This window comes from Triticum dicoccoides, chromosome 3A, assembly GCF_002162155.2.
Source record: "Triticum dicoccoides isolate Atlit2015 ecotype Zavitan chromosome 3A, WEW_v2.0, whole genome shotgun sequence".
In the NCBI taxonomy this organism is placed as follows: Eukaryota; Viridiplantae; Streptophyta; class Magnoliopsida; order Poales; family Poaceae; genus Triticum; species Triticum dicoccoides.
In genome coordinates, this window is record NC_041384.1 from 500,122,528 (window position 1) to 500,148,782 (window position 26,255).

Genomic DNA, 26,255 nt, shown 5'->3' on the forward strand with positions numbered 1-26,255 from the left:
TCATACTTTGTTCTAGTATCGAGTTGTAATCTTTGAGTTGTAAATAAATAAAAGTGTGATGATCATCATTAGTAGAGCATTGTCCCAAAAAAGGGAAAAAAAGAAAGTCCAAAAAAGGAAGGGCCAAATAAAAAAATAAAAAAAGAAAGGCCAAATAAAAAAATAAAAGGGACAATGCTACTATCCTTTTTTCCACACTTGTGCTTCAAAGTAGCACCATGATCTTCATGATAGAGAGTCTCTTGTTTTGTCACTTTCATATACTAGTGGGAAATTTTCATTATAGAACTTGGCTTGTATATTCCAACAATGGGCCTCCTCAAGTGCCCTAGGTCTTCGTGAGCAAGCAAGTTGGATGCACAGCCACTTAGTTTCTTTTGTTGAGCTTTCATACATTTATAGCTCTAGTGCATCCGTTGCATGGCAATCCCTACTCCTTGCGTTGACATCAATTGATGGGCATCTACCTAGCCCATTGATTAGCCGCGTCGATGTGAGACTTTCTCCTTTTTGTCTTCTCCACATAAACCCCTCATTATATTCTATTCCACCCATAGTGCTATATCCATGGCTCACGCTCATGTATTGCGTGAAAGTTGAAAAAAGTTTGAGATGACTAAAGTATGAAACAATTGCTTGGCTTGTCATCGGGGTTGTGCATGGTGAGAGCATTCTTGTGTGAAGAAAATGGAGCATGACTAAACTATATGATTTTGTAGGGATGAACTTTCTTTGTCCATGTTATTTTGAGAGGACATAATTGCTTAGTTAGTATGCTTGAAGTATTATTATTTCTATGTCAATATAAACTTTTATCTCGAATCTTTCGGATCCGAATATTCATACCACAATCAAGAATAATTACATTGAAATTATGCCAAGTAGCACTCCGCATCAAAAATTCTGTTTTTATCATTTACCTACTCGAGGACGAGCAGGAATTAAGCTTGGGGATGCTGATACGTATCCAACGTATCTATAATTCTTGATTGCTCCATGCTATATTATCTACTGTTTTGGACATTATTGGGCTTTATTATCCACTTTTATATTATTTTTGGGACTAACCTATTAACCAAAGGCCCAGCCCAGAATTGCTGTTTTTTTGCCTATTTTAGGGTTTCGAAGAAAAGGAATATCAAAGGGAGTCCAAACGGAATGAAACCTTCGGAAAAGTTATTTTTGGAAAGAAAGCAATACATGAGACTTGAAGTGCACGTCAGGGGATCAACGAGGAAGCCACGAGGCAGGGGCGCACCCACCCCCTGGGCGTGCCTTCCGCCCTCGTGGGCCCCTCGTGGCTCCCCTCATGTATTTCTTCCTCCAATATATACCCATATACCCTAAAACGATCGGGGAGCACAATAGATCAGGAGTTCCGCCGCCAGTAGCCCCGTAGCCACCGAAAACCAATCTAGACCCGTTCCAGCACCTTGCCGGAGGGGGAATCCCTCTCAGGTGGCCAGCTTCATCATCCCGGTGCTCTCCATGACGAGGAGGGAGTAGTTCTCCCTCGGGGCTGAGGGTATGTACCAGTAGCTATGTGTTTGATCTCTCTCTCTCTCTCTCTCTCTCTCTCTCTCTCGTGTTCTTGATTTGGCACGATCTTGATGTATCGCGAGCTTTGCTATTATAGTTGGATCTTATGATGTTTCTCCCCCTCTACTCTCTTTTAATGGATTGAGTTTTCCCCTTGAAGTAATCTTTTCGGATTGAGTCTTTAATGATTTGAGAACACTTGATGTATGTCTTGCCGTGCGTATCTGTGGTGACAATGGGATATCACGTGATTCACTTGATGTATGTTTTGGTGATCAACTTGCGGGTTCCGCCCATGAACCTATGCATAGGGGTTGGCACACGTTTTCATCTTGACTCTCCGGTAGAAACTTTGGGTCACTCTTTGAGGTTCTATGTGTTGGTTGAATAGATGAATCTGAGATTTTGTGATGCATATCGTATAATCATACCAACGGATACTTGAGGTGACATTGGAGTATCTAGGTGACATTAGGATTTTAGTTGATTTGTGTCTTAAGGTGTTATTCTAGTACGAACTCTAGGGCTGTTTGTGACACTTATAGGAATAGCCCAACGGATTGATTGGAAAGAATAACTTTGAGGTGGTTTCGTACCCTACCATAATCTCTTCGTTCGCTCTCCGCTATTAGTGACTTTGGAGTGACTCTTTGTTGCATGTTGAGGGATAGTTATGTGATCCAATTATGTTATTATTGTTGAGGAAACTTGCACTAGCGAAAGTATGAACCCTAGGCCTTGTTTCAATGCATTGCAATACCGTTTGCGCTCACTTATATCATTAGTTACCCTGTTGTTTTTATATTTTCAGATTACAAAAACCATTATCTACTATCAATATACCACTTGTATCACCATCTCTTCGCCGAACTAGTGCACCTATACTATTTACCATTGTATTGGGTGTGTTGGGGACACAAGAGACTCTTTGTTATTTGGTTGCAAGGTTGCTTGAGAGAGACCATCTTCATCCTACGCCTCTTACGGATTGATAAACCTTAGGTCATCCACTTGAGGGAAATTTGCTACTGTCCTACAAACCTCTGCACTTGGAGGCCCAACAACGTCTACTAGAAGAAGGTTGTGTAGTAGACATCACCCCCCGCCCCCGTATATAAAGGAGGGAGGAGGAGGTGGCCGGCCCTAGGGGTGGCGCGCTTCAGATTGGGAAAGGAGGAGGCGCACGCCGCCTCTTGTGGCCTGCCTCCCTCTCTCCACTATGGCCCATGAGGCCCATTAACTTTCCCGGGGGGGTCCGGTAACCTCCCGGTACTCCAAAAAATCCCCGAACCTCTTCGGAACCATTTTGGTGTCTGTATATAACCTTCCAATATATGAATCTTTACCTCTCGACCATTTCGAGACTCCTCGGCATGTCCGTGATCTCATACGGGACTCCGAACAAACTTCGGTCACCAAAACAAATAACTCATAATACAAATCGTCATCAAACGTTAAACATGCGGACCCTACGGGTTCGAGAACTATGTAGACATGACCAAGACACATCTCCGGTTAATAACCAATAGCGAAACCTGGATGCTCATATTGGTTCCTACATATTCTACGAAGATCTTTATCGGTCAAACTGCATAACAACATACGTCATTCCCATTGTCATCGGTATGTTACTTGCCCGAGATTCGATCGTCAGTATCATCATACCTAGTTCAATATCGTCGCGGGCAAGTCTCTTTACTCATTCCGTAATGCATCATCCCACAACTAACTCATTAGTCACTATAGTGATGTGCATTACCGAGAGGGCCCAGAGATACCTCTTCGATACACGGTGTGACAAATCCTAATCTTGATCTATGCCAACCCAACAAACACCTTCGGAGACACCTGTAGAGCATCTTTATAATCACCCAGTTACATTGTGACATTTGATAGCACACAAGGTGTTCCTCCGGTATTCAGGAGTTGCATAATCTCATAGTCAGAGGAATATGTATAAGTCATGAATAAAGTGTTGGGTAACGTAGTAATTTCAAAAATTTCCTACGCACACGCAAGATCATGGTGATGCATAGCAACGAGAGACGATAGTGTTGTCTACGTACCATCCTAGACCGAAAGCGGAAGCGTTAGCACAACGCGGTTGATGTAGTCGTACGTCTTCACGGCCCGACCGATCAAGCACCGAAACTACGGCACCTCCGAGTTCTAGCACATGTTCAGCTCGATGACGATCCCCGGACTCCGATCTAGCAGAATGTCGGGGAAGAGTTCCGTCAACACGACGGCGTGGTGATGATCTTGATGTTCTACCGTCGCAGGGCTTCGCCTAAGCACCGCTACAATATTATCGAGGATTATGGTGGAGGGGGGCACCGCACACGGCTAAGAGATCAATGATCAGTTGTTGTGTCTATGGGGTGCCCCCCTGCCCCCGTATATAAAGGAGCAAGGGAGGGAGGCGGCCGGCCTAGGAGGAGGGCGCGCCAAGGGGGGAGTCCTACTCCCACCGGGAGTAGGACTCCTCCTTCCCTTGTTGGATTAGGAGAGAAGGAAAGAGGGGGGAGGAACAAGGAAAAGTGGGCTGCACCCCTTGTCCAATTCGGACCAGAGAGGGGGCGCGCGCCTCCTTCCTTTTGGCCTCTCTCCTCTATTCCTGTATGGCCCAATAAGGCCCATATACTCCCCGGCGAATTCCCGTAACTCTCCGGTACTCCGAAAAATACCCGAATCACTCGGAACCTTTCTGATGTCCGAATATAGTCGTCCAATATATCGATCTTTACGTCTTGACCATTTCAAGACTCCTCGTCATGTCCCCGATCTCATACGGGACTCCGAACTCCTTCGTTACATCAAAACTCATAAACTCATAATATAACTGTCGTCGAAACCTTAAGCGTGCGGACCCTACGGGTTCGAGAACAATGTAGACATGACCGAGACACGTCTCCGGTCAATAACCAATAGCGGAACCTGGATGCTCATATTGGCTCCCACATATTCTACAAAGATCTTTATCGGTCAGACCGCATAACAACATACGTTGTTCCCTTTGTCATCGGTATGTTACTTGCCCGAGATTCGATCGTCGGTATCTCAATACCTAGTTCAATCTCGTTACCGGCAAGTCTCTTTACTCGTTCCGTAATACATCATCCTGCAACTAACTGATTAGTTGCAATGCTTGCAAGGCTTAAGTGATGTGCATTACGGAGAGGGCCCAGAGATACCTCTCCGACAATCGGAGTGACAAATCCTAATCTTGAAATACGCCAACCCAACAAGTACCTTCGGAGACACCTGTAGAGCACCTTTATAGTCACCCAGTTACATTGTGACGTTTGGTTGCACACAAAGTGTTCCTTCGGTAAACGGGAGTTGCATAATCTCATAGTCATAGGAACATGTATAAGTCATGAAGAAAGCAATAGCAACAAACTAAAGGATCAAGTGCTATGCTAACGGAACGGGTCAAGTCAATCACATCATTCTCCTAATTATGTGATCCCGTTAATCAAATGAGAACTCATGTCTATGGTTAGGAAACATAACCATCTTTGATCAACGAGCTAGTCAAGTAGAGGCATACTAGTGACACTCTGTTTGTCTATGTATTCACACATGTATTATGTTTCCGGTTAATACAATTCTAGCATGAATAATAAACATTTATCATGATATAAGGAAATAAATAATAACTTTATTATTGCCTCTAGGGCATATTTCCTTCAGTCTCCCACTTGCACTGGAGTCAATAATCTAGTTCACATCGCCATGTGATTTAATACCAATAGTTCACATCACCATGTGATTAACACCCATAGTTCACATCGACATATGACCAACACCCAAAGGGTTTACTAGAGTCAATTATCTAGTTCACATCGCTATGTGATTAACACCCAAAGAGTACTAAGGTGTGATCATGTTTTGCTTGTGAGAGAAGTTTAGTCAACGGGTCTGCCACATTCAAATCCGTATGTATTTTGCAAATTTCTATGTCAACAATGCTCTGCACGGAGCTACTCTAGCTAATTGCTCCCACTTTCAATATGTATCCAGATTGAGACTTTGAGTCATCTGAATCAGTGTCAAAACTTGCATCGACGTAACCCTTTACGACGAACCTTTTATCACATCCATAATCGAGAAACATATCCTTATTCCACTAAGGATAATTTTGACCGCTGTCCAGTGATCTACTCCTAGATCACTAGTGTACCCCTTGCCAAAAACAGTGTAGGGTATATAATAGATCTGGTACACAGCATGGCATATTTTATAGAACCTATGGCCAAGGCATAGGGAATGACTTTCATTCTCTTTCTATCTTCTGCCGTGGTCGGGCTTTGAGTCTTACTCAATTTCACACCTTGTAACACATGCAAGAACTCTTTCTTTGACTGTTCCATTTTGAACTACTTCAAAATCTTGTCAAGGTATCTACTCATTGAAAAACTTATCAAGCGTCTTGATCTATCTCTATAGATCTTGATGCTCAATATGTAAGCAGCTTCACCGAGGTCTTTCTTTGAAAAACTCCTTTCAAACATTCCTTTATGCTTTGCAGAATAGTTCTACATTATCTCTGATCAACAATATGGCATTCACATATACTTATCAGAAATGTTGTAGTGCTCCCACTCACTTTCTTGTAAATACAGGCTTCACCGCAAATCTGTATAAAACTATATGCTTTGATCAACTTATCAAAGCGTATATTCCAACTCCGAGATGCTTGCACCAGTCCATAGATGGATCGCTGGAGCTTGCATATTTTGTTAGTACCTTTAGGATTGACAAAACGTTTTGGTTGCATCATATACAACTCTTCTTTAATAAATCTATTAAGGAATGCAGTTTTGTTTATCCATTTGCCAGATTTCATAAAATGCGGCAATTGCTAACATGATTCGGACAGACTTAAGCATAGATACGAGTGAGAAACTCTCATCGTAGTCAACACCTTGAACTTGTCGAAAACCTTTTTGCGACAATTCTAGCTTTGTAGATAGTAACACTACTATCAGCGTTTGTCTTCCTCTTGAAGATCCATTTAATCTCAATGGCTCGTCGATCAATGGGCAAGTCAATCAAAGTCCATACTTTGTTCTCATACATGGATCTCATCTCAGATTTCATGGCCTCAAGCCATTTCGCGGAATCTGGGCTCATCATCGCTTCCTCATAGTTCGTAGGCTCATCATGGTCAAGTAACATGACCTCTAGAACAGGATTACCGTACCACTCTGGTGCGGATATCACTCTGGTTTACCTACGAGGTTCGGTAGTAACTTGATCTGAAGTTACATGATCATCATCATTAGCTTCCTCACTAATTGGTGTAGTAGTCACAGGAACAGATTTCTGTGATGAACTACTTTCCAATAAGGGAGCAGGTACAGTTACCTCATCAAGTTCTACTTTCCTCCCACTCACTTCTTTCGAGAGAAACTCCTTCTCTAGAAAGGATCCATTCTCATCAATGAATATTTTTCCTTCAGATCTGTGATAGAAGGTGTACCCAACATTTTCTTTTGGGTATCTTATGAAGATTTACTTCTCTGATTTGGGTTTGAGCTTATCAGGTTGAAACTTTTTCACATAAGCATTGCAACCTCAAACTTTAAGAAATGACAGCTTAGGTTTCTTGCCAAACCATAGTTCATACGGTGTCGTCTCAACGGATTTAGATGGTGCCCTATTTAACGTGAATGTAGCTGTCTCTAATGCATAACCCCAAAACGATAGCAGTAAATCAGTAAGACATCATAGATCGCACCATATCTAATAAAGCACGGTTACGACGTTCGGACACACCATTACACTATGGTGTTCCAGGTGGCGTGAGTAGTGAAACTATTTCACATTGTTTTAACTGAAGGCCAAACTCGTAACTGAAATATTTTACTTCTGCGATCATATCGTAGAAACTTTTATTTTGTTACGATGATTCTCCACTTCACTCTGAAATTCTTTGAACTTATCAAATGTTTCAGACTTGTGTTTCATCAAGTAGATATACTCATATCTGCTCAAATCATCTGTGAAGATCAGAAAATAATGATACCTGCCACGAGCTTCAATATTCATCGGACCACATACATCAGTATGCATGATTTCCAACAAATATGTTGCTTGCTGCATTGTTTCGGAGAACGGAGTCTTAGTCATCTTACCCATGAGGCATGGTTCGCAAGCATCAACTGATTCATAATCAAGTGATTCCAAAAATCCATCAGCATGGAGTTTCTTCATGCGCTTTACACCAATATGACCTAAACGGTAGTGCCAAAAATAAGTTGCACTATCATTATTAACTTTGCATCTTTTGGTTTCAATATTATGAATATGTGTATCACTACGATCGAGATCCAACGAACCATTTTCATTGGGTGTGTAACCATATATGTAAACAGAACAACAATTTATTCTCTTACTTAAATGAATAACCGTATTGCAATAAACATGATCAAATCATATTCATGCTCAATGCAAACACCAAATAACACTTATTTAGGTTCAACACTAATCCCGAAAGTATAGGGAGTGATGATGATCATATTAATCTTGGAACCACTTCCAACAACCATCGTCACTTCACCCTTGACTAGTCTCTGTTCATTCTGCAACTCCCGTTTCAAGTTACTACTCTTAGCAACTGAACCAGTATCAAATACCGAGGGGTTGCTACGAACACTAGTAAAGTAGACATCAATAACATGTATATCAAATATACCTATGTTCACTTTGCCATCCTTCTTATCCGCCAATTACTTGGGGTAGTTCCGCTTCCAGTGACCAGTCCCTTTGCAGTAGAAGCACTCAGTTTCAGGCTTAGATCCAGACTTGGGTTTTTTCACTTGAGCAGCAACTTGCTTGCTGTTCTTCTTGAAGTTCCCCTTTATTCCCTTTGTCCCTTTACTTGAAACTAGTGGTTTTGTTTACCATCAACACTTGATGCTTTTCTTGATTTCTACCTTCGTCGATTTCAGCATCACGAAGAGCTTGGGAATCGTTTCCGTTATCCCTTGCATATTATAGTTCATCACAAAGTTCTACTAACTTGGTGATGGTGACTAGAGAATTCTGTCAATCACTATTTTATTTGGAAGATTAACTCCCACTTGATTCAAGCGATTGTAGTACCCAGACAATCTGAGAAGATGCTCACTGCTTGAGCTATTCTCCTCCATCTTTTAGCTATAGAACTTGTTGCAGATTTCATATCTCTCAACTCGGGTATTTGCTTGAAATATTAACTTCAACTCCTGGAACATCTCATATGCTCCATGACGTTCAAAACGTCTTTGAAGTCCTGATTCTAAGCCGTTAAGCATGGTGCACTAAACTATCATGTAGTCATCATATTGAGCTAGCCAAACGTTTAACGTCTGCATCTACTCCTGCAATAGGTCTGTCACCTAGCGGTGCATCAAAGACATAATTCTTCTATGCAGCAATGAGGATAATCCTCAGATCACGGATCCAATCCGCATCATTGCTACTAACATTTTTCAACTCAGTTTTCTCTAGGAACGTATAAAAATTAAACGAGGAGCAACATCGCGAGCTATTGATCTACAACATAGATATGCTAATACTACCAGGACTAAGTTCATGATAAATTAAAGTTCAATTAATCATATTACTTAAGAACTCCCACTTAGATAGACATCCCTCAAATCTTCTAAGTGATCACGTGATCCATATTAACTAAACCATGTCCGATCATCACGTGAGATGGAGTAGTTTCAATGGTGAACATCACTATGTTGATCATATCTACTATATGATTCACGCTCGACCTTTCGATCTCCGTGTTCCGAGGCCATATCTGCATATGATAGGCTCGTCAAGTTTAACCTGAGTATTCTGCGTGTGCAAAATTGGCTTGCACCCGTTGTAGATGGACGTAGAGCTTATCACACCCGATCATCACGTGGTGTCTGGGCACGACGAACTTTGGCAATGATGCATACTCAGGGAGAACACTTTTATCTTGAAATTTAGTGAGAGGTCATCTTATAATGCTACCGTCAATCAAAGCAAGATAAGATGCATAAAAGATAAACATCACATGCAATCAATATAAGTGATATGATATGGCCATCATCATCTTGTGCTTGTGATCTCCATCTTCGAAGCACCGTCATGATCACCATCGTCACCAGCGCGACACCTTGATCACCATCGTAGCATCGTTGTCGTCTCACCAATCTTATGCTTCCACGACTACCGCTACCGCTTAGTGATAAAGTAAAGCATTACAGCGCAATTGCATTGCATACAATAAAGCAATAACCAAATGGCTCCTGCCAGTTGCCGATAACTCGGTTACAAAACATGATCATCTCATACAATAAAATTTAGCATCACGTCTTGACCATATCACATCACAACATGCCCTACAAAAACAAGTTAGACGTCCTCTACTTTGTTGTTGCAAGTTTTATGTGGCTGCTACAGGCTTAGCAAGAACCGTTCTTACCTACGCATCAAAACCACAACGATAGTTTGTCAAGTTGGTGTTGTTTTAAACTTCGCAAGGACCGGGCGTAGCCACTCTTGGTTCAACTAAAGTTGGAGAAACTGACACCCGCCAGCCACCTGTGTGCAAAGCACGTCGGTAGAACCAGTCTCGCGTAAGCGTATGCGTAATATCGGTTCGGGCCGCTTCATCCAACAATACCACCGAACCAAAGTATGACATGCTGGTAAGCAGTATGACTTATATCGCCCACAACTCACTTGTGTTCTACTCGTGCACAACATCAACGCATAAAACCTAGGCTCGGATGCCACTGTTGGGTAACGTAGTAATTTCAAAAATTTCCTACGCACACGCAAGATCATGGTGATGCATAGCAATGAGAGAGGAGAGTGTTGCCTACGTACCCTCGTAGACCGAAAGCGGAAGCGTTAGCACAACACAGTTGATGTAGTCGTACGTCTTCACGGCCCGATCGATCAAGCACCGAAACTACGACACCTCCGAGTTCTAGCACACGTTCAGCTCGATGACGATCCCCGGACTCCGATCCAGCAGAATGTCGGGGAAGAGTTCCGTCAGCACGACGTCGTGGTGACGATCTTGATGTTCTACCGTCGCAGGGCTTCGCCTAAGCACCGCTACAATATTATCGAGGATTATGATGGAGGGAGGCACCGCACACGGCTAAGAGATCAATGATCAATTGTTGTGTCTATGGGGTGCCCCCCTGCCGCCGTATATAAAGGAGCAAGGGAGGGAGGCGGCCGGCCTAGGAGGAGGGCGCGCCAAGGGGGGAGTCCTACTCCCACCGGGAGTAGGACTCTTCCTTCCCTTGTTGGAGTAGGAGAGAAGGAAAGAGGGGGAGAGGAACAAGGAAAAGTGGGCTGCACCCCTTGTCCAATTCGGACCAGAGGGGGCGCGCGCCTCCTTCCTTTTGGCCTCTCTCCTCTATTCCCGTATGGCCTAATAAGGCCCATATACTCCCCGGCGAATTCCCGTAACTCTCCGGTACTCCGAAAAATACCCGAATCACTCGCAACCTTTCCGATGTCCGAATATAGTCGTCCAATATATCGATCTTTACGTCTCGACCATTTCGAGACTCCTCGTCATGTTCCCGATCTCATCCGGGACTCCGAACTCCTTCGTTACATCAAAACTCATAAACTCATAATATAACTGTCATCGAAACCTTAAGCGTGCGGACCCTACGGGTTCGAGAACAATGTAGACATGACCGAGACACGTCTCCGGTCAATAACCAATAGCGGAACCTGGATGCTCATATTGGCTCCCACATATTCTACAAAGATCTTTATCGGTCAGACCGCATAACAACATACGTTGTTCCCTTTGTCATCGGTATGTTACTTGCCCGAGATTCGATCGTCGGTATCTCAATACCTAGTTCAATCTCGTTACCGGCAAGTCTCTTTACTTGTTCCGTAATACATCATCCTGCAACTAACTCATTAGTTGCAATGCTTACAAGGCTTAAGTGATGTGCATTACCGAGAGGGCCCAGAGATACCTCTCCGACAATCGGAGTGACAAATCCTAATCTCGAAATACGCCAACCCAAGAAGTACCTTCGAAGACACTTGTAGAGCACCTTTATAATCACCCAGTTACGTTGTAACGTTTGGTTGCACACAAAGTGTTCCTCCGGTAAACGGGAGTTGCATAATCTCATAGTCATAGGAACATGTATAAGTCATGAAGAAAGCAATAGCAACAAACTAAACGATCAAGTGCTATGCTAACGGAATGGGTCAAGTCAATCACATCATTCTCCTAATGATGTGATCCCGTTAATCAAATGACAATCATGTCTATGGTTAGGAAACATAACCATCTTTGATCAACGAGCTAGTCAAGTAGAGGCATACTAGTGACACTCTGTTTGTCTATGTATTCACACATGTATTATGTTTCCGGTTAATACAATTCTAGCATGAATAATAAACATTTATCATGAGATAAGGAAATAAATAATAACTTTATTATTGCCTCTAGGGCATATTTCCTTCAGAAAGCAATAGCAATAAAACTAAACGATCATTATGCTAAGCTAACAGATGGGTCTTGTTCATCACATCATTCTCTAATGATGTGATCCCGTTCATCAAATGACAACACATGTCTATGGTCAGGAAACTTAACCATCTTGGATTAACGAGCTAGTCAAGTAGAGGCATACTAGGGACACTCTATTTTGTCTATGTACTCACACATGTACTAAGTTTCCGGTTAATACAATTCTAGCATGAATAATAAACATTTATCATGATATAAGGAAATATAAATAACAACTTTATTATTGCCTCTAGGGCATATTTCCTTCAGCCCCGCATGTGGCGCTGGTGTGTGGCAGCGCTGTTCAGCAAACCGAAAGGTATGAGAACGTAGCTGTGAGGTGGGCCCTCACACCGTCCAACATGGGACGGCCAGAAGAGCTCCTGAAACGCGGCCCTGTTGAGCCCTGGGATGTTGACGTAGGCGTGTAGCTCGCTGCCCTCGCTGGGGGAGGGTGCGGGGCAACGCTCGCCTCGCATGGCTCTTGCCTCCTGAAGCTCCTCGATCGCCTTGGTGATGAACTCCTGAGCGCCTGGCGCCTCGCACCCTACGCTCTCCTCGCGGAAGCGCGCATTGAAGCACGCCTCCAGATGGTGCCCGAACGCCTCCCTCATGACGTTGGCCAGGTCTGAGGCCCTCTAGAGGAGAGCCCTCGAGCCCAGCCTGAGAGGGACACTGGGCGCGCCTTCCTATGCGAGAGGGGAAGGCGCCCCGTCAGTGGGCGCAGGCCCTGAGGCAGGGCCACCGGCTGCCCCATCCTCCTGAGCTTCTAGGCGGAGCAGCTGCTTCTTCTTCTTGGGGACGGCCTCAGGAGGGTAGACAGCGCCCTCGCCATGTGGGTCCTCGACAGCCGCAGCCTAGTAGGCATGCTCGAGAGAGCACACCATGTCCTTCTCGTCGCAGGCGACCGTGATGACACCGCAGCTCCCTGGCATCTTGACGACATTGTAGCCATGATGAGTTGCAGCCATGAACTTGGCCAGAGCCGGATACCCAAGGATGGTGTTGTACGGTAGGATAATGTGGGCAACGTCGAAGTCGATGAGCTCACTGAGGTAGTTTTCGCGCTTGCAGAAGGTGATAGGGAGGCAGATCTGCCCTATCAGTGTGGTGAAGCCATCAGTCACTCCTGAGAAGGGCTTGGTAGGTTGAAGCTAGTCATACGGCACCTAGAGCTGGTCGAACGTCCCGATAGAGAGAACATTGAGCCTCGCGCCACTGTCGATGAGTGTCTTGGTGACGAGGACGTTGCTGATGGTAGGCGAGCAAAGCATCGGGAGGGTGCCGGCAGTGGCGGCGCACTTGAGCTGGTCAGAAGAGTCGAAGGTGATGGCGTACTTGGGCCACCTGAGCGGACGCGTCGCCTCAAGCTTGGGGAGGGCCGCGTTCACCTCGCGAGTGAACTACTTGAAGATGCGATGGGAGGTAGGGGCCTGAGCGCCGTCTAGGATGCACGCAATGGCACCAGGCTCTTGGAAGCCCCCAGCCCCATCATCTTGGTGGTGGTCATCATTCCTTTTTGGCGGTGGCGGCAGCGGAGGAATGCCAGCATTGCCCTAAGGATGGTCCTCACGAGGGTGATCCCTCTAGGGACCCTCGCGAGGCTAGCCCTGCCAGCGGTCCTCACGAGGCTGATCGCGCCAGTCTTAGCATGGGTTGTTGTTGTCCCAGCGTCCTCCGCCTCAGCCTCCTCCACGGCCGTAGCCTCGATCGCTGTGCTTGGGGCGACGACCAAGGTGCTCGTCACGGATGGCCCTGAGCTCCTGGCAGTCATTAGTGTTGTGGTTGTGTATGTTGTGGAAGACGCAGAACAGGCAGCTGCCCTTGGATGACTCCAGGTGGTCGCAGCCGCGTTTCATCCCTGGTTCGGCCGCGAGCACAACTGGCCCCTTGCGCTTCACATCCTTGGCCTTGCTTTTCTTGTCTTCTGGGTCAGCCTCTGGAAGCTCCAGGAGGGAGAGGCGACCTTCTTCAGCTCTCGCACATTTGGTTGCCATGTTGAACATCTCCAGAGCCGTACACAAATCCTCGTGGATGGTGAGATCTTCCTTCATCTTGGCGTCCCGGACGCCATCGGTGAACGCCGAGATGATGGCCTCGTCCGACACCTTGGGAATCTTGAGGCGAACGATGTTGAAGCGTTGGATGTATGTGTGCAAGGTCTCTCCTGGCTGCTTCTTGATGCGCCGCAGGTCACCCGCGGCCGATGGGCGGTCGCGAGTGCCCTGGAAGTTGGCGACGAAGTGCTCTCGCATCTCATCCCAGGAGGTGATCGATCCCGCGGGGAGGTTCAGGAGCCACGAGCGCGCGCCATCTTTCAGAGCCATGGGGAACCAATTCGCCATGACCTTCTCGTCGCTGTTGGCCGCCTCGATGCTCAGCTTGTAGAGCAGCAGGAACTCTACAGGGTCGCGGGTGCCGTCATAGCGCAGAGGCAGATCAGTCTTGAACTTTCCTGGCCAAACGACGCAGCGCAGCTCTAGAGTGAACGCGCGTCATCCCGTATGGTCACGGGAGCCCGCCGTGGAGAGCCTAATCTTAGCGCTTGCGCACCACCGCCTCCGGCGGCATGCGGTCTTGATGTGGCAGTGATGGGAGCGCACGCACCTCTCCTTGCGACCGGTGCACCACTTGGCAGCTTTCCTCGTCGCGCGTCGACGCCCAGTGCGGCGGGTCGCGCCGTAGAGCCTCGCGCCTTGGCTCGGGGACGATGTCTTGCCTGGGAGGTGGAGGAGGCGCACCGTGGGCCACATCACCTGCCAGAGGCGGCGCGGGAGGCAGCCAGCGGGACCATGCAGGGGCCTCTCCAGCGGCGCTGACGAGCTCAGCGATGTGGTCCAGCCAGTCCTCGTAGAGGTCGTCGATCGGGCGGTAGCGCGGGAGCTCGCATGCCATGAGCAATGCCGCCTGCGCGTTCACCGGCCCGCGACGAGCATGAGAAGACGAAGCAGCCGCCGTGGTCAGTGACAGAGTGGCGGTGCACCCATCACGCCGCACAGAAGGCTGCATCGACGAAGCCTGCTGCTCATGGGCCGCAGGGCCGGTGGCAGCGTTGGCTGCAAGCGATGGAGAACGACAGGGAGCATCGTTGCCTGCAGGCCACGCGAGCGGCGAGGGCGGCCTAGTGCTCAGCACGAACTCGACGAGCATCATCCATGGGGACGGTGAAACGGCGGCGAATCGACTGGAGGAAGAGAGGCTCCGACGTACCCGGCGCGCCAAATGTTGGATTCCGGGCTCCGCGGACCCTAGATAGATTCGAACTCTGGGATCTTGGTCTTGTTGCATGGAAATGAAAACATTTGGCTGATTCCTCGGGACTCCACGTCTGCGCTTGCCTCTTTAAGACCAAAGAGGAAACTGTTGTATTGCGCCCGCTAGTGCCTGCCTGGCCTTGGTCGTCATGGCTTGCGTCATCCGAACCTCGCGAGGTGGAGGCTTGCATAGAAATCTCCGCTCCTCAGGAACCAGCCTGAGGAGGCCGCTCCTTCTGAAGGTCTTGGCGTCGTCCGCCTCGCGAGGCTCGGCCCCTCACAAGGGTCTTGAGTTGCTGATGCTGGAGGTGGGCCGTACCAGGCCGTTGACGGAGCCACGCCGTGGGCCACAGGCAGGCAAGTCTGGGTACCCCCATTTCCAGAACGCTGACATATACAAACTCTCTTCATAGTTTGGTCTTCCAATAGTTAACAATCGGCCCTCCTGTCCGGCCCATTACAGTTATGTCGGCAGCCCGAGGACCCCCCGGTCCAGGACTCCCTCGACATGCCTCTTTGGGGTTCTTCTATGACTTGTTTTATTGTGTGTGAGCTGTAATATGTAATTCCTGCACAAAGTACTTTCACCAAGGGGTATTTTCGGTAGTACTTTACTTTATCCTATGTCATATTATTTTCGAGGAGGCTCGTATACTTAACTTTATGTATACCCTAGTATTCATTGTTTCGTCAAACACTTTCATGAAGGGAGCGACGCTCAATTGCTTTTGTCATCGGATCCAACCACTCAAGATCAAATCTAAGTTTTCACCTTTGAAGAACCAGTGCAAGCATATCCGAGCAATGCCTCTACAAGGTCGCGACGTAATAACGTCAACATTGTCAAGCGTAAGCCACTCTGGTAACCTAGACTTTTTTAGGCACAATTGTTCTACGGTAATTTTCATTAATAACTATAAAATATTTACAAAATACACTAGAAATCTAAAAGAACAAAAGAGTTACATTCACCTGATTCCTTTTTTTAAAAATGGAGTATTTATTGCTGCAATTTATTGAGTGCTGCTACCATCACATATGTGTAGTGATCCAATTTACTGAGTCACCTAGGCTTTCACCCCGGAGCTCGAGGCTGGGTGCTAAAGAAGCACCATCATCAAGTCATTCGTGTGTTGTCGTCATCACTTTTCCATGATCCCAACAGCTACATGTGATGTGTGACTGCCGCCATTGCACTATCATCTCTTTGCATCAAGCCATTGTCCATAATTTGCATCTCACAACTGAAGTCAACTACTGAATATGGAGTGACAAACCCTCACGAAGACCTTTCAGTTTTTTCTTTTTTTGAAAAGGAGGAAGACCCGGCCTTTGCATCTAGACGATGCATGCAGCCACTTTATTAACTGTTCACACAAGACCTTATAAAGTAATACAACAGTAAGACTAAAGCCACCGTGTAGGCAACATCTGTGGCTACTCATATCCAATTGATGAAGGGATGCTAATAGTCTGGGCCTAATACCAAATAGACCTCGCAGCCAAACCTAACATCTAAGACCTGAGGGTATGGGTCACCCACCGGTCCGGCACACTCCTAAACCAGGACGCCTGCCGGGTATGAGGCCGCCGCCGCCACCTGCCACCAATCCATCTTCAGAGTTGTGTTGTTGCATCTACCTTGCTCGGTGTAGCTGCCGTCGACGCCATCACGATGCTAGACCGCGTCACCCTCCTGCGCGAGTCCATCTTCGCACAACGGACGTCGAGTCACCACAGCGCCATGCCGCCGAGACCCGCCGCCATCAATGAGTGAGATGACACACCGATCCACCAAAGAATCCGTCCTCTAGTCCCTCAATCACGTGTGTACCTCTAAGAAAGACGCCCCCAAGGGGGGAACAACACCAGAGCACCGCCGTCATTCGATCATCCGATCTAGCGTTTCCCCCGGAGGTAGCAGAGAATGCCTTGAACTTCTCCACGGCGATGCCTTCAAGAAGGGGACGATGCAGATAGCGCCGCCACCGCCGACCTTGGCAGTAAGTCGAAAGAAATTTTTCACCCCGATCTGTTCAAATGAATTCAACTCCCATGCACGGCCGCCACCACCACCAGGCTAAGCACCTCCACGATCGAAGTTACCGGCGGAGCCTAGCCACCAGATGCACCACCACCGGCACCACCGCCATCCCACAGGGCCACCGGCCACTCCCATCTCCAAAGCCTCCATCCCTGATCCAATCTGGGAGTACCCAGATCCGCTGCCAGGAGGCAGCGCCCATGCCAGGGACGCCGCACCACCGGAAGGGATAGCAGGGCGTCAGGGGAAGGCGCTGGGGACGGAAGTGACATGCTGCCCTACGGCGTTGTTGAGGAGAAGGAGCCCCGCATCCCACCTCGCAGAACAGATGGTGAGCAGCCCCGCCGCCACCAACGCCACGAGGGCTTTGCCCAGTGGCGCCCGTCGGCGACGGCGAGGGGAAGGGCAGCGCGGAAGGGAACCCCTAGGCGGCGGCGCCGCCGCCCTCCCGGGTTGCCCGCGGGGTGGACGACACGGGAGTCGTGGGAGTCCACGAAGACCTTTCAGTGACCACTGCAATCCATGGTGAGGCCGCTACCGGGATGAGATTACCCAGCCACCGACGAGGCCCAGCAGGCAGCCACGCATCTGATCTCGACGTAGGAACCACACCGACGACGGCCGCCGCATCCCATCCATGACGCCCACCTCCATAACATGCCAGCCGGCATCACAAATCATTGTTCTCTGGAGCAAGCAACCATACCGACGAAGGCCGCCGCATCCCATCCATGGCGCCCACCTCCATAACATGCCAGCCGACAGCACAAATCATTGTTCTCTGGAGCAAGCAACCATACCGACGATGGCCGCCGCATCCCATCCAGGACTGACCCAGGTGATAGAACCACCGTGGGGGGCAGGGCTCGCATCTGGCCCACCACGCATGAGAGCTATGGGTGTGCGTCTAGTTCCAGCCGACCTCCACCAGAACCGAAGCAACTATGGTCGCAATTTTGTCTCAAAAAAAACTATGGCCGTAGTCGCGCCTCCTCTGGCACGCCAAATCTGGACGCAAGCAGCACATAGGGAGGCTCGTTCATCCTCCGCAGACAAGCCGGCAGACCACCAGCCGCCAACGGCCATGGAGCACCGACCAAAACTGCTGAGCTTGCACACGTGCAAAGCTAGCCATTATAGAAGTGCATGCTCTATGCATGCTCTAGCCAATGCAACCAAAAGACCGATCTGATATAAGAGATTAGGCAGCACATTATACGTCAACACTCCCCTCATGTAGTCACGTGTGGCTCTCTCAGGCCTAAACATGGACCAAAAGTGGGTTGCAATTTAATTGCGTCAGCCGGGTCTTAAACTTCTTGGCCCTAATACCATGTTAGAAGAGGGAGAGAGATTGTTGCGGAATATGATGGATGTACTGTATTATTGAGCCTTGAGGACGAGTATATATTGAGTACAAGATTTAAAAACAAGACGCCTCTCCTAAAGATAAGATAGGAATTCTAAACTACCAAATACATGTAATTCAAATATATTTCTAACAGCCATCAACCAAGCATACATCCAGTTGACTGAACACATGCACGTGAGCATGTCTTGGCTTAGTTTGATACGTTAAAGCGATTTAAACAATATACGTTAAATTTGGATTTATTTTTTAAAAAAAGTATTTGTTTTGAATTTTCTCTTAACCGAGTGTATATGAGTTCGGGCTCAGAAAAGGATATTCGTATAGTTAGAAGTATTATAATTCACCGCAATTAGCAAGCTCAGTCAGATGAAATTCCACAGAAACAAGTAAAGTAATCCGGCTATAAATCATGCGCGGTAAGTCCACATGGGGGCACGGAAACCTGCTCATTACCCACTTCCTGCTGTATGTCGTCGTTTCTACCACTGCTCTCTGTACCAAAACTCAGCAGAGGATTATCACATCGTCGTCTCCCGAGTTTGTTTTGGCCGGACACGCTCGATGCGCCAGAGCTCACACGGCGCCGTCTTTGCGTGTGCCCCCTCCACCTTCGCCGTGCATGTGCTGTATCCCCTTGGCATAGTCCGCGGAGGTGTCGAGGAAGTAGAGCAGCGCGCACATGAGGACGCTGCAGGCGAGCACCGGGATGGGGCCGAAGGTCCACATGAAGAGCGCGAGCGAGACGTAGAAGGCGCGGAGGCCGAGCGACCAGGCGTGGCTGCCGCGGTTCACCGTGCGCGCCACGTACGCCCTGAACTGCTCGGCCGCGCCGCCGCCGTCCTCGCCTCCCCCGGGCGGCAGGCCCAGCAGGAAGCTGGCGTGCGCGTACAGCCGGATGGCCTGCACGTTGCACACGAAGGCGAGCATGAAGCAGAGCGAGATGGCCAGGTACTTGACCGCGAACACCCGCCCCGTCTTGCTCCCGTACACCAGCAGCGGCGACGACGAGGGCGCCGCCGGGGAGCGGCCCGCCGTGGCGCCGATGAAGACGCTGATGACGGAGACGAGCGTGATGGCCGTCGTGGCCAGCACCGTGGACGCCATGATGTTGTTCCGCAGCGTCTGCACGGCCAGCACCCCGTTCTTCTCCGTGTTCTGCTCCGCGCTCCGAGAAACGGCGGGGGGCCGGGTTAGAATCGTTATCGCTCAAGGGGAGATGGGGAATTTTTTGGGGGCGGCGGTGGTACCGACGGCCATCATGACGGCGATCCAGCGCTTCCGGGCGAGGGCGTTGAGGCCGACGACGGTGCGGGTCGGGTGGCGCAGGATGGCGTGGAGGAGCCACAGGTGGTAGCCGGCCAGCACCGCCAGCCCCAGGGGCACCAGCACCAGATCAAGATCCTCCTCCCGAACCATTGTCGCCTCGATCCTCTCTCTGCTTCTTCTTCTCCGCACAATCTCTCTGTCTCTTCTGAGCTGGAATCAGAACAGAACGAAATACCTATGTACCGGGTAGGGTAGCACGAATATACCGCCACCAAAGAAAGGAAGGAAGCAACCTCGCCAGGGGTTACGAGCGAAGAGATTCCCCGGCGGGCGAATCGCGAATTCGCGATCACGCCTCCGGATGCCTTGATGGATATGATATAGTATGCGTGGCTCAGTTGTCCTCGACTTCGCAGCTTGACAGGTGCGAGCGCCTGGATCGACCCACGTACTACACCTTTGCTGGCGCAGTGCTGGTTCAACTTGAACTCTTCGCCAGCACGCACCAAGTAAGTGGCGGTGGTAATTACTTTGGAATAAATTCCACATTCACAACCAGCTTCAGAGATCTCACTTTACAGCCAAGTTTGATGCAGGTGGTTTCATGATCATCATGTGATCTTACAAAAATATAGGTAGGACATCATGACCCACATGAATGGAGTGATAGATAAAACAAAATCTTTTCTTTTTCAGCAATGACGCGATCTCACTTAACGGCCAAGTTTGCTGCAATTTTACATGTTCACATCCCATCAGCAGCAATTGATCAAGCACCCACTACTACCTCACATGATCGCTGCTCAAAAATCGAGAACCATACTTGCCAACGACTGGCCAAGTCATTGTTGCATCAGTCTACGCGTTCAAGTTTGTAATTGTGCAGCTTTCTAAACCATTACGTACTTAGGAACCACCGAAACAGCGTCACAGTTTACGCAAACACATAGGAACTTCTACATATATCTTTCACGGTCAAGCAGCTTTTGCAGCACAGCCTGCAAAGCAACCAATAGAAACACCATCATTCACAAAATGTGACAGCCCATTAATCTCTTCATAGTTTGAATAACGAATGCCAAGCGGATCAGAGATAAATAGTTGCATGGGGACAGGGACTCACGGGGCAGGTAGTGTTTAACTTGAGCGACTGTGCGAGCTCGCGAGAAGATATCAGAAGTTTGACAGGCCGATATTCAAGTGCCACATTTCTCCCTTTTGAGTCCGCGAAGGTGATCAACTCGCGGTCCAAAAGATGTTCAAAAGCCTGCAGCAGTGAAGTGTGTGAGCTTTTTGGACATTAGATACAGTACAACTATCATTAGTTCTCGATAATGCCAAATACTTACCCTGAAGCAAACAGTGGTTGCATACTTATCAGAAGTTTTGTAGGCATCCTGTATGGATTTGTATTCTGACATACAGCCAGTCCATCAACCATTCAACTGTCAGTTTTTTTGTCTAGGGCTGATCATGAAGGGAGGAGAGAAGATTATACTGTACCTTTTATTATAGTGTTGAAGTTGTACGACTTCTGCTCCTTATCTTCTAGTCTGTTCATGCATACAAGTATGTACAGTTCCAAAATCGACAGATCTGGCATCAAAATTTGGTGGCATGGATGTGATGCTATTGCATTGTTGCAACTCGATATACTGAACACGAAATGACAAAAATGAGAGCAAGCTCAGGGCAACATTATAACATGCTTGTTGATTTTTCTTTTGCTGGGAAGCATGTCTTCTTTAGTATCTAAATCACTAGAAAGAACCCTACAAACGTGGAGAAAATTAGGCAGGTACCACTCCCAAAAAAAGAAATTGGACAGATACTACTCCAAAAGTGCCTCTTTGCTAAGTACCATTCCAAACAGTAAAACAACATGGAAATGCTATTAACACAACCTTTTCCATCTATAATCACCGTTAGTGCCCCTACTAGTGTGAAGAATGATTAGTCCATTTTGACTTTAAACCTAATTTCCATTGAGTGGAGTTCTAATCCCAAACATATTCAACCTAGACAGAATCCAGCCAAACTCATACCAACCCCCATTTCGTCGTACTAAATCATGGTAAGTACATGTAAAAAAAAGGACCTAACTACGAGGTCAACAAGATCATAAAACACCACTAATAGTAGTAGACTAATACGATTTTCATAATTTTTGCATTGTTTGAAATGACACTGAAATAATACTTAGTAAAAAGCTGTCAGTAAATTAAGGCCAACAAACAAAGAGACCTTGCAAACTGTCCATCTTGGGTTGCCTCTGCATGGAGGAAAGCGCATTCGTAAAGCATTCCATTGACAGAAGTCCAGATTCCATATCCATATATGACACCACTCTGAAGCTGAACAATTTCCACATTTAGTTAATAACCAAAATCTTGAAATTGTGAAGAGGAAAATGACCAAACAAACTGCTGAAAACCCTACAGAAATCTCAGGATGTTGCTGGTTGTTGCATCTGTATCCGTGAGAGAGTCAAGAATTCCTTTAAACTTCTTATTGCTGAAAATGCTCTACGGCATATAGGATAACAGAAATTTAACACAATTTGTTTTGCACAATGGAACAACGGAAATATGCCTCGCCTCAAGGCAACTTACTGGAATGATACCATATATACAGTTCTGCTCACTCTTAACAATTCTACAGTCCCCACCATGTCTTTCTTAGTTCTTTTAGCAATGTCATATATCAAACATAGACCTTACTCTTAAGACACCAGATTTTTTATTATCTAACATGATCATGTTCTATTATTAGTTCAGTACTACCAAGTAAGACGAGAACAAACATTCAAAGAAATGACCAATACTGGTCTGCAAGCATATGCAGTGAAAGGTTACATTGTAGAAAGGATACAGTAAGCATTGAATTGTACTCCGTAACGTAGTTTGTAGGTAAGCACGAGCCTTTGTCTAGCATTAGCAGATGTTCCATTAACCTGTAGCACCTCAACTGTTAAAAGGTTGTTTGAAGAAGAGAACTAGATCAACAATGCATTATCACTGGAAGAGAAAAACTGAGAAAGCACAAGACAGACCTCTGTATATCATCCAATGAAGAAGGAACAAAAAGAAGCTTCCTATGAGAGAAGCGAGATCGAACTCTTTTTTCTAGCAATTGATCTGCATCCTACAAGAAAACATATTTACAAAGCATGACCGCTTGAGCAACTACTCCAACTGGACTTTTCCAATACGCTGCGGGTAAAGGAAATTGCATGTTTCCTATGGAACTACAGAATTAAAAGTCAAATTATGATCCACTTCAATCCTCCTTCAACATATCAAGCATGTCCTCATTTGCTGATAGAAAAATACATGACATCTCAATCCAACTTCAGCGCTAGTGTAATATTGTCAAACTGCATGTGAAGTATGCTGCTGAAGTACAATGGCTACTATTACACCATCAAGTGTTTATTATTACTAAGAAAATAAGAATTTGGGGGCAGCATTGTGCATCCATACACAAGGCAAGAAATCGACTCATAAGAAATAGTTCTCCGACTTGCTTGGTGAAAATGCGACTAAAGTATGAGAAAGCTCAGTCCATACCAATCGGCAACTCATACCAATGACAACAGCTTGTGATGTAAGAGATTGCATTGCATCAAGTAAGCTATAGAGTAACCGCTGCTTCCCCTGTAATAGAACATCATGAACATCAGCCATCCTCTCATGTAAAAATGCCAGTAGCGGTACGTGAAAGCATGTTATGACCTTTTCTGTTTACAATTAGACAACTCATGACACATATTCATGTGAAAATTAATGCAGCTGATATTCAATCAAATGGACAGGGATTGGGAGTTAAATGAGGTATAGGAGCAGAAGGATATACAAAGTATATTCATTTCAACCTGAGCAAAGAGATCAAACTCTTCCAGGACAAAAATTACTGTCTTGTGAGCTAGTCCACACTCTCTACAGAAGAGAAAGATATAAGTGAGCACTAAAGTTACACGGAAACTGAAATAGGGAGTATCACTTTATACTGAGAAGTGTTCATCATTTTAATGCAGTACTGACCGTAACATGTCAATCATGAATTCAGTGTTGTCATCTGAAGAAGCCTAAATAAGAACATTTATATCAGCCTATTTGAAATGGCAGAACGAAAAAATCATTGAGTAAAGGAAAAGGTAGACGAGTATGCACCATTTTGGAAAATGACAACTCATGCTCCAGACACAGCTGCCTGGCAATTTCCTAAAAACACAAACTAGCAAAAATATCAGCATGGCTCAATGGTAGCGAAGAACGCAAAGCCACGGTACAGAGTCAAGTAAAACAGTAACAGACGCGAGTTGAGAGGTGCCACATAAAGATTGGAAGAAGCGAGCTTGGATATACTCAGCGGAAGTGTTAACCTTTGTAGCGCAGTTGTCATCACTATGTAACATGCCATTCAGCCTGATCTGAAAACATTACATAATTATCAACCTGAAGAGCAAGTTTAACAAGCGAGTAAATGACTAAATGCTATTGCTCTTAATAGAAAGAGAGAGCAGTAGATTTGAGAACACAGAAGGGAAAAATTGAGCGGGTTCACTTTTGTGAGATGCAACTAAATCATCGCTTGCGTTTCATGTAATGATTAATCATGCACATTTGTAGCGACACATTGTAGCCATACCACAGATATGGCATCAGGATGTTCCTCCTTCAGGTCCTCCAGAACCATGTCGAGCACCTGTAAAGAAATAAAACATGAGCCTCCCAACTGAGAACAAAACAATCAGGACATAGTGCCAATTGCGCACATGCACATTTCATCAAACACGGCACCTACATTTCGGCAAGTCAGGGAAGGGGAGAAGAAAAGGGGAAGCTCACCGCTCCTTTACCGCAGCCGCGGGGTCCAAGGAGGAGGACGGAGTTGTTGCAGGCCTCGGAGACGGAGCTGGACACGAGGTACTTCAGCTTACTGCGCAGCACAATACCGAGCGCGCCGGTTAGAGATGAGCTCGGAGCTATTTCTGGCGATGCGCGATGGGGCGGGGATGGGATCGATTCGGCTCACCTGTAGTTGGTGTCGGGCGAGGATCTGAGACGGGAGTGGACGAAGGCCGGGTCGCAGAGCCGGCCGCGCAGAACTGCCTGTGCTTGACTCGCCACGGGCGCCGCCGGCGCCGCCGGCGCCATGGGAGCGAGCTGTTGGCAGTGGCGGAGCCAAGATTGAAGTGAACCCCGGTGAAAAACTAGAAAAAATAACTCAGATTAAAGCATAAAACAGTATGGGAACCGATGGGAAAAAATCTCTTGATTTCTACGTATTTCTACACAATCGATAACGAAATGTCCAACCAAATAGTCATGCACAGGAGTGAGGTACAGACGAACAAATGGAGCGAGCAAGAAGGAGCGTCGCGCGGACCTGGCGAGCTACGGGGGAGGAGGGAGGCGGGGCGGCGACCGGGAGAGCCTGCAGCCGGGAAGGCGCCAGGCAAGGGCGAGAGCAGCGGTGTGCGCGGGAGACGGAAGCAGCCGGGGAGCGGCGGCGCGTGCGCTGAGGAAAGTTGTAAACGAACCGAGCCCTGGCTTCGTTGGATTACTGGTGCTTGGGCCTCTGCCTTAGCATTGAGCCAGAATGGGCCTGCACCGCAGCGTCAAATAGTTGACGAAATCACTAATTAATTGGTTAGGTGGGCAGTGGTATTCCTAACCCACCAGGGTTCAAATCCTGGTGCTCGCATTATTCCTGGATTTATTTCAGGATTTCCGGCGATGCGCTTTTAGTGGGAGGAGACGTTCCCGTCGACGACGAGGCGCCTACGGTGACTTCGTAAATCTGAAGATGATATACCGGCTCAGTCTCTCGGAGGTGCTCATAGGGGTAGGGTGTGCGTGTGTGCGTTCATAGGGATGAGTGTATGCGCGTGTATATGAGCGCTTGTGTCTGTACTGATGCTCAAAAAAAACTTGTTGCAAAGAACACTCCACTTTCTTAGGTCGTGACAAGTGGCGCACATGCAGCGTGTCACTTGTCGCAACCTGGGAGTTTTTATTTTTTTCGTAGATTTGTTTATTCAAAATGTTTTATCTCTTAAACCGTGCGTCCAAATCTTGAACCGTTTTCACCATTGGATTCCTCGCGACGAGATCTTCAAAACTAGATCCCATGTTGATAGGTTTTGACGAACTTTTTTTTCAAAAAATACCGGACAAAAAAACCGGGCGAAAAAACCGAACCGGGAGCATGGTTTTTTTCTCTTTCCGAAAGAGGCACGCC

General features: G+C 47.1%; 2 protein-coding genes across 2 annotated transcripts; both read right to left on the bottom strand.

Moving 5' to 3' along the window:
• Positions 1–19,115: 19,115 nt before the first annotated feature.
• On the bottom strand, positions 19,116–20,571 carry LOC119268796. Its single transcript, XM_037550500.1, has 2 exons — positions 19,995–20,571; positions 19,116–19,898 (listed from the first exon to the last, which is right to left on the bottom strand). The coding sequence occupies exons 1-2, from the start codon at positions 20,157–20,159 to the stop codon at positions 19,317–19,319; spliced, it is 747 nt and encodes a 248-aa protein (XP_037406397.1). The 5' UTR covers positions 20,160–20,571; the 3' UTR covers positions 19,116–19,316.
• Positions 20,572–20,676: 105 nt separating this feature from the next.
• On the bottom strand, positions 20,677–25,586 carry LOC119268795 (origin of replication complex subunit 4). Its single transcript, XM_037550499.1, has 17 exons — positions 25,401–25,586; positions 25,047–25,224; positions 24,860–24,950; positions 24,660–24,716; positions 24,394–24,441; positions 24,182–24,232; positions 24,053–24,096; positions 23,884–23,947; positions 23,579–23,665; positions 23,062–23,153; positions 22,881–22,962; positions 22,449–22,534; positions 22,254–22,363; positions 21,513–21,605; positions 21,359–21,423; positions 21,133–21,276; positions 20,677–21,007 (listed from the first exon to the last, which is right to left on the bottom strand). Exons 2-17 carry the CDS (start codon positions 25,166–25,168, stop codon positions 20,966–20,968), a joined length of 1,278 nt encoding a protein of 425 aa, XP_037406396.1. The 5' UTR covers positions 25,169–25,224; positions 25,401–25,586; the 3' UTR covers positions 20,677–20,965.
• Between the last annotated feature and the right edge of the window lie 669 nt (positions 25,587–26,255).

Excerpts from the sequence above, each read along its gene's own strand:
- LOC119268796 (XM_037550500.1), bottom strand. The coding sequence starts at position 20,159 with ATGGTTCGGGAGGAGGATCTTGATCTGGTGCTGGTGCCCCTGGGGCTG. Across the intron at positions 19,899-19,994 it reads GGATCGCCGTCATGATGGCC|AACACGGAGAAGAACGGGGT; the intron begins GTCGGTACCACC and ends AGCGCGGAGCAG.
- LOC119268795 (XM_037550499.1), bottom strand. The coding sequence starts at position 25,168 with ATGGCGCCGGCGGCGCCGGCGGCGCCCGTGGCGAGTCAAGCACAGGCA. Across the intron at positions 22,963-23,061 it reads TCATTGGATGATATACAGAG|GTTAATGGAACATCTGCTAA; the intron begins GTCTGTCTTGTG and ends GAGGTGCTACAG. Across the intron at positions 21,008-21,132 it reads AGTTAAACACTACCTGCCCC|GCTGTGCTGCAAAAGCTGCT; the intron begins GTGAGTCCCTGT and ends GTTGCTTTGCAG.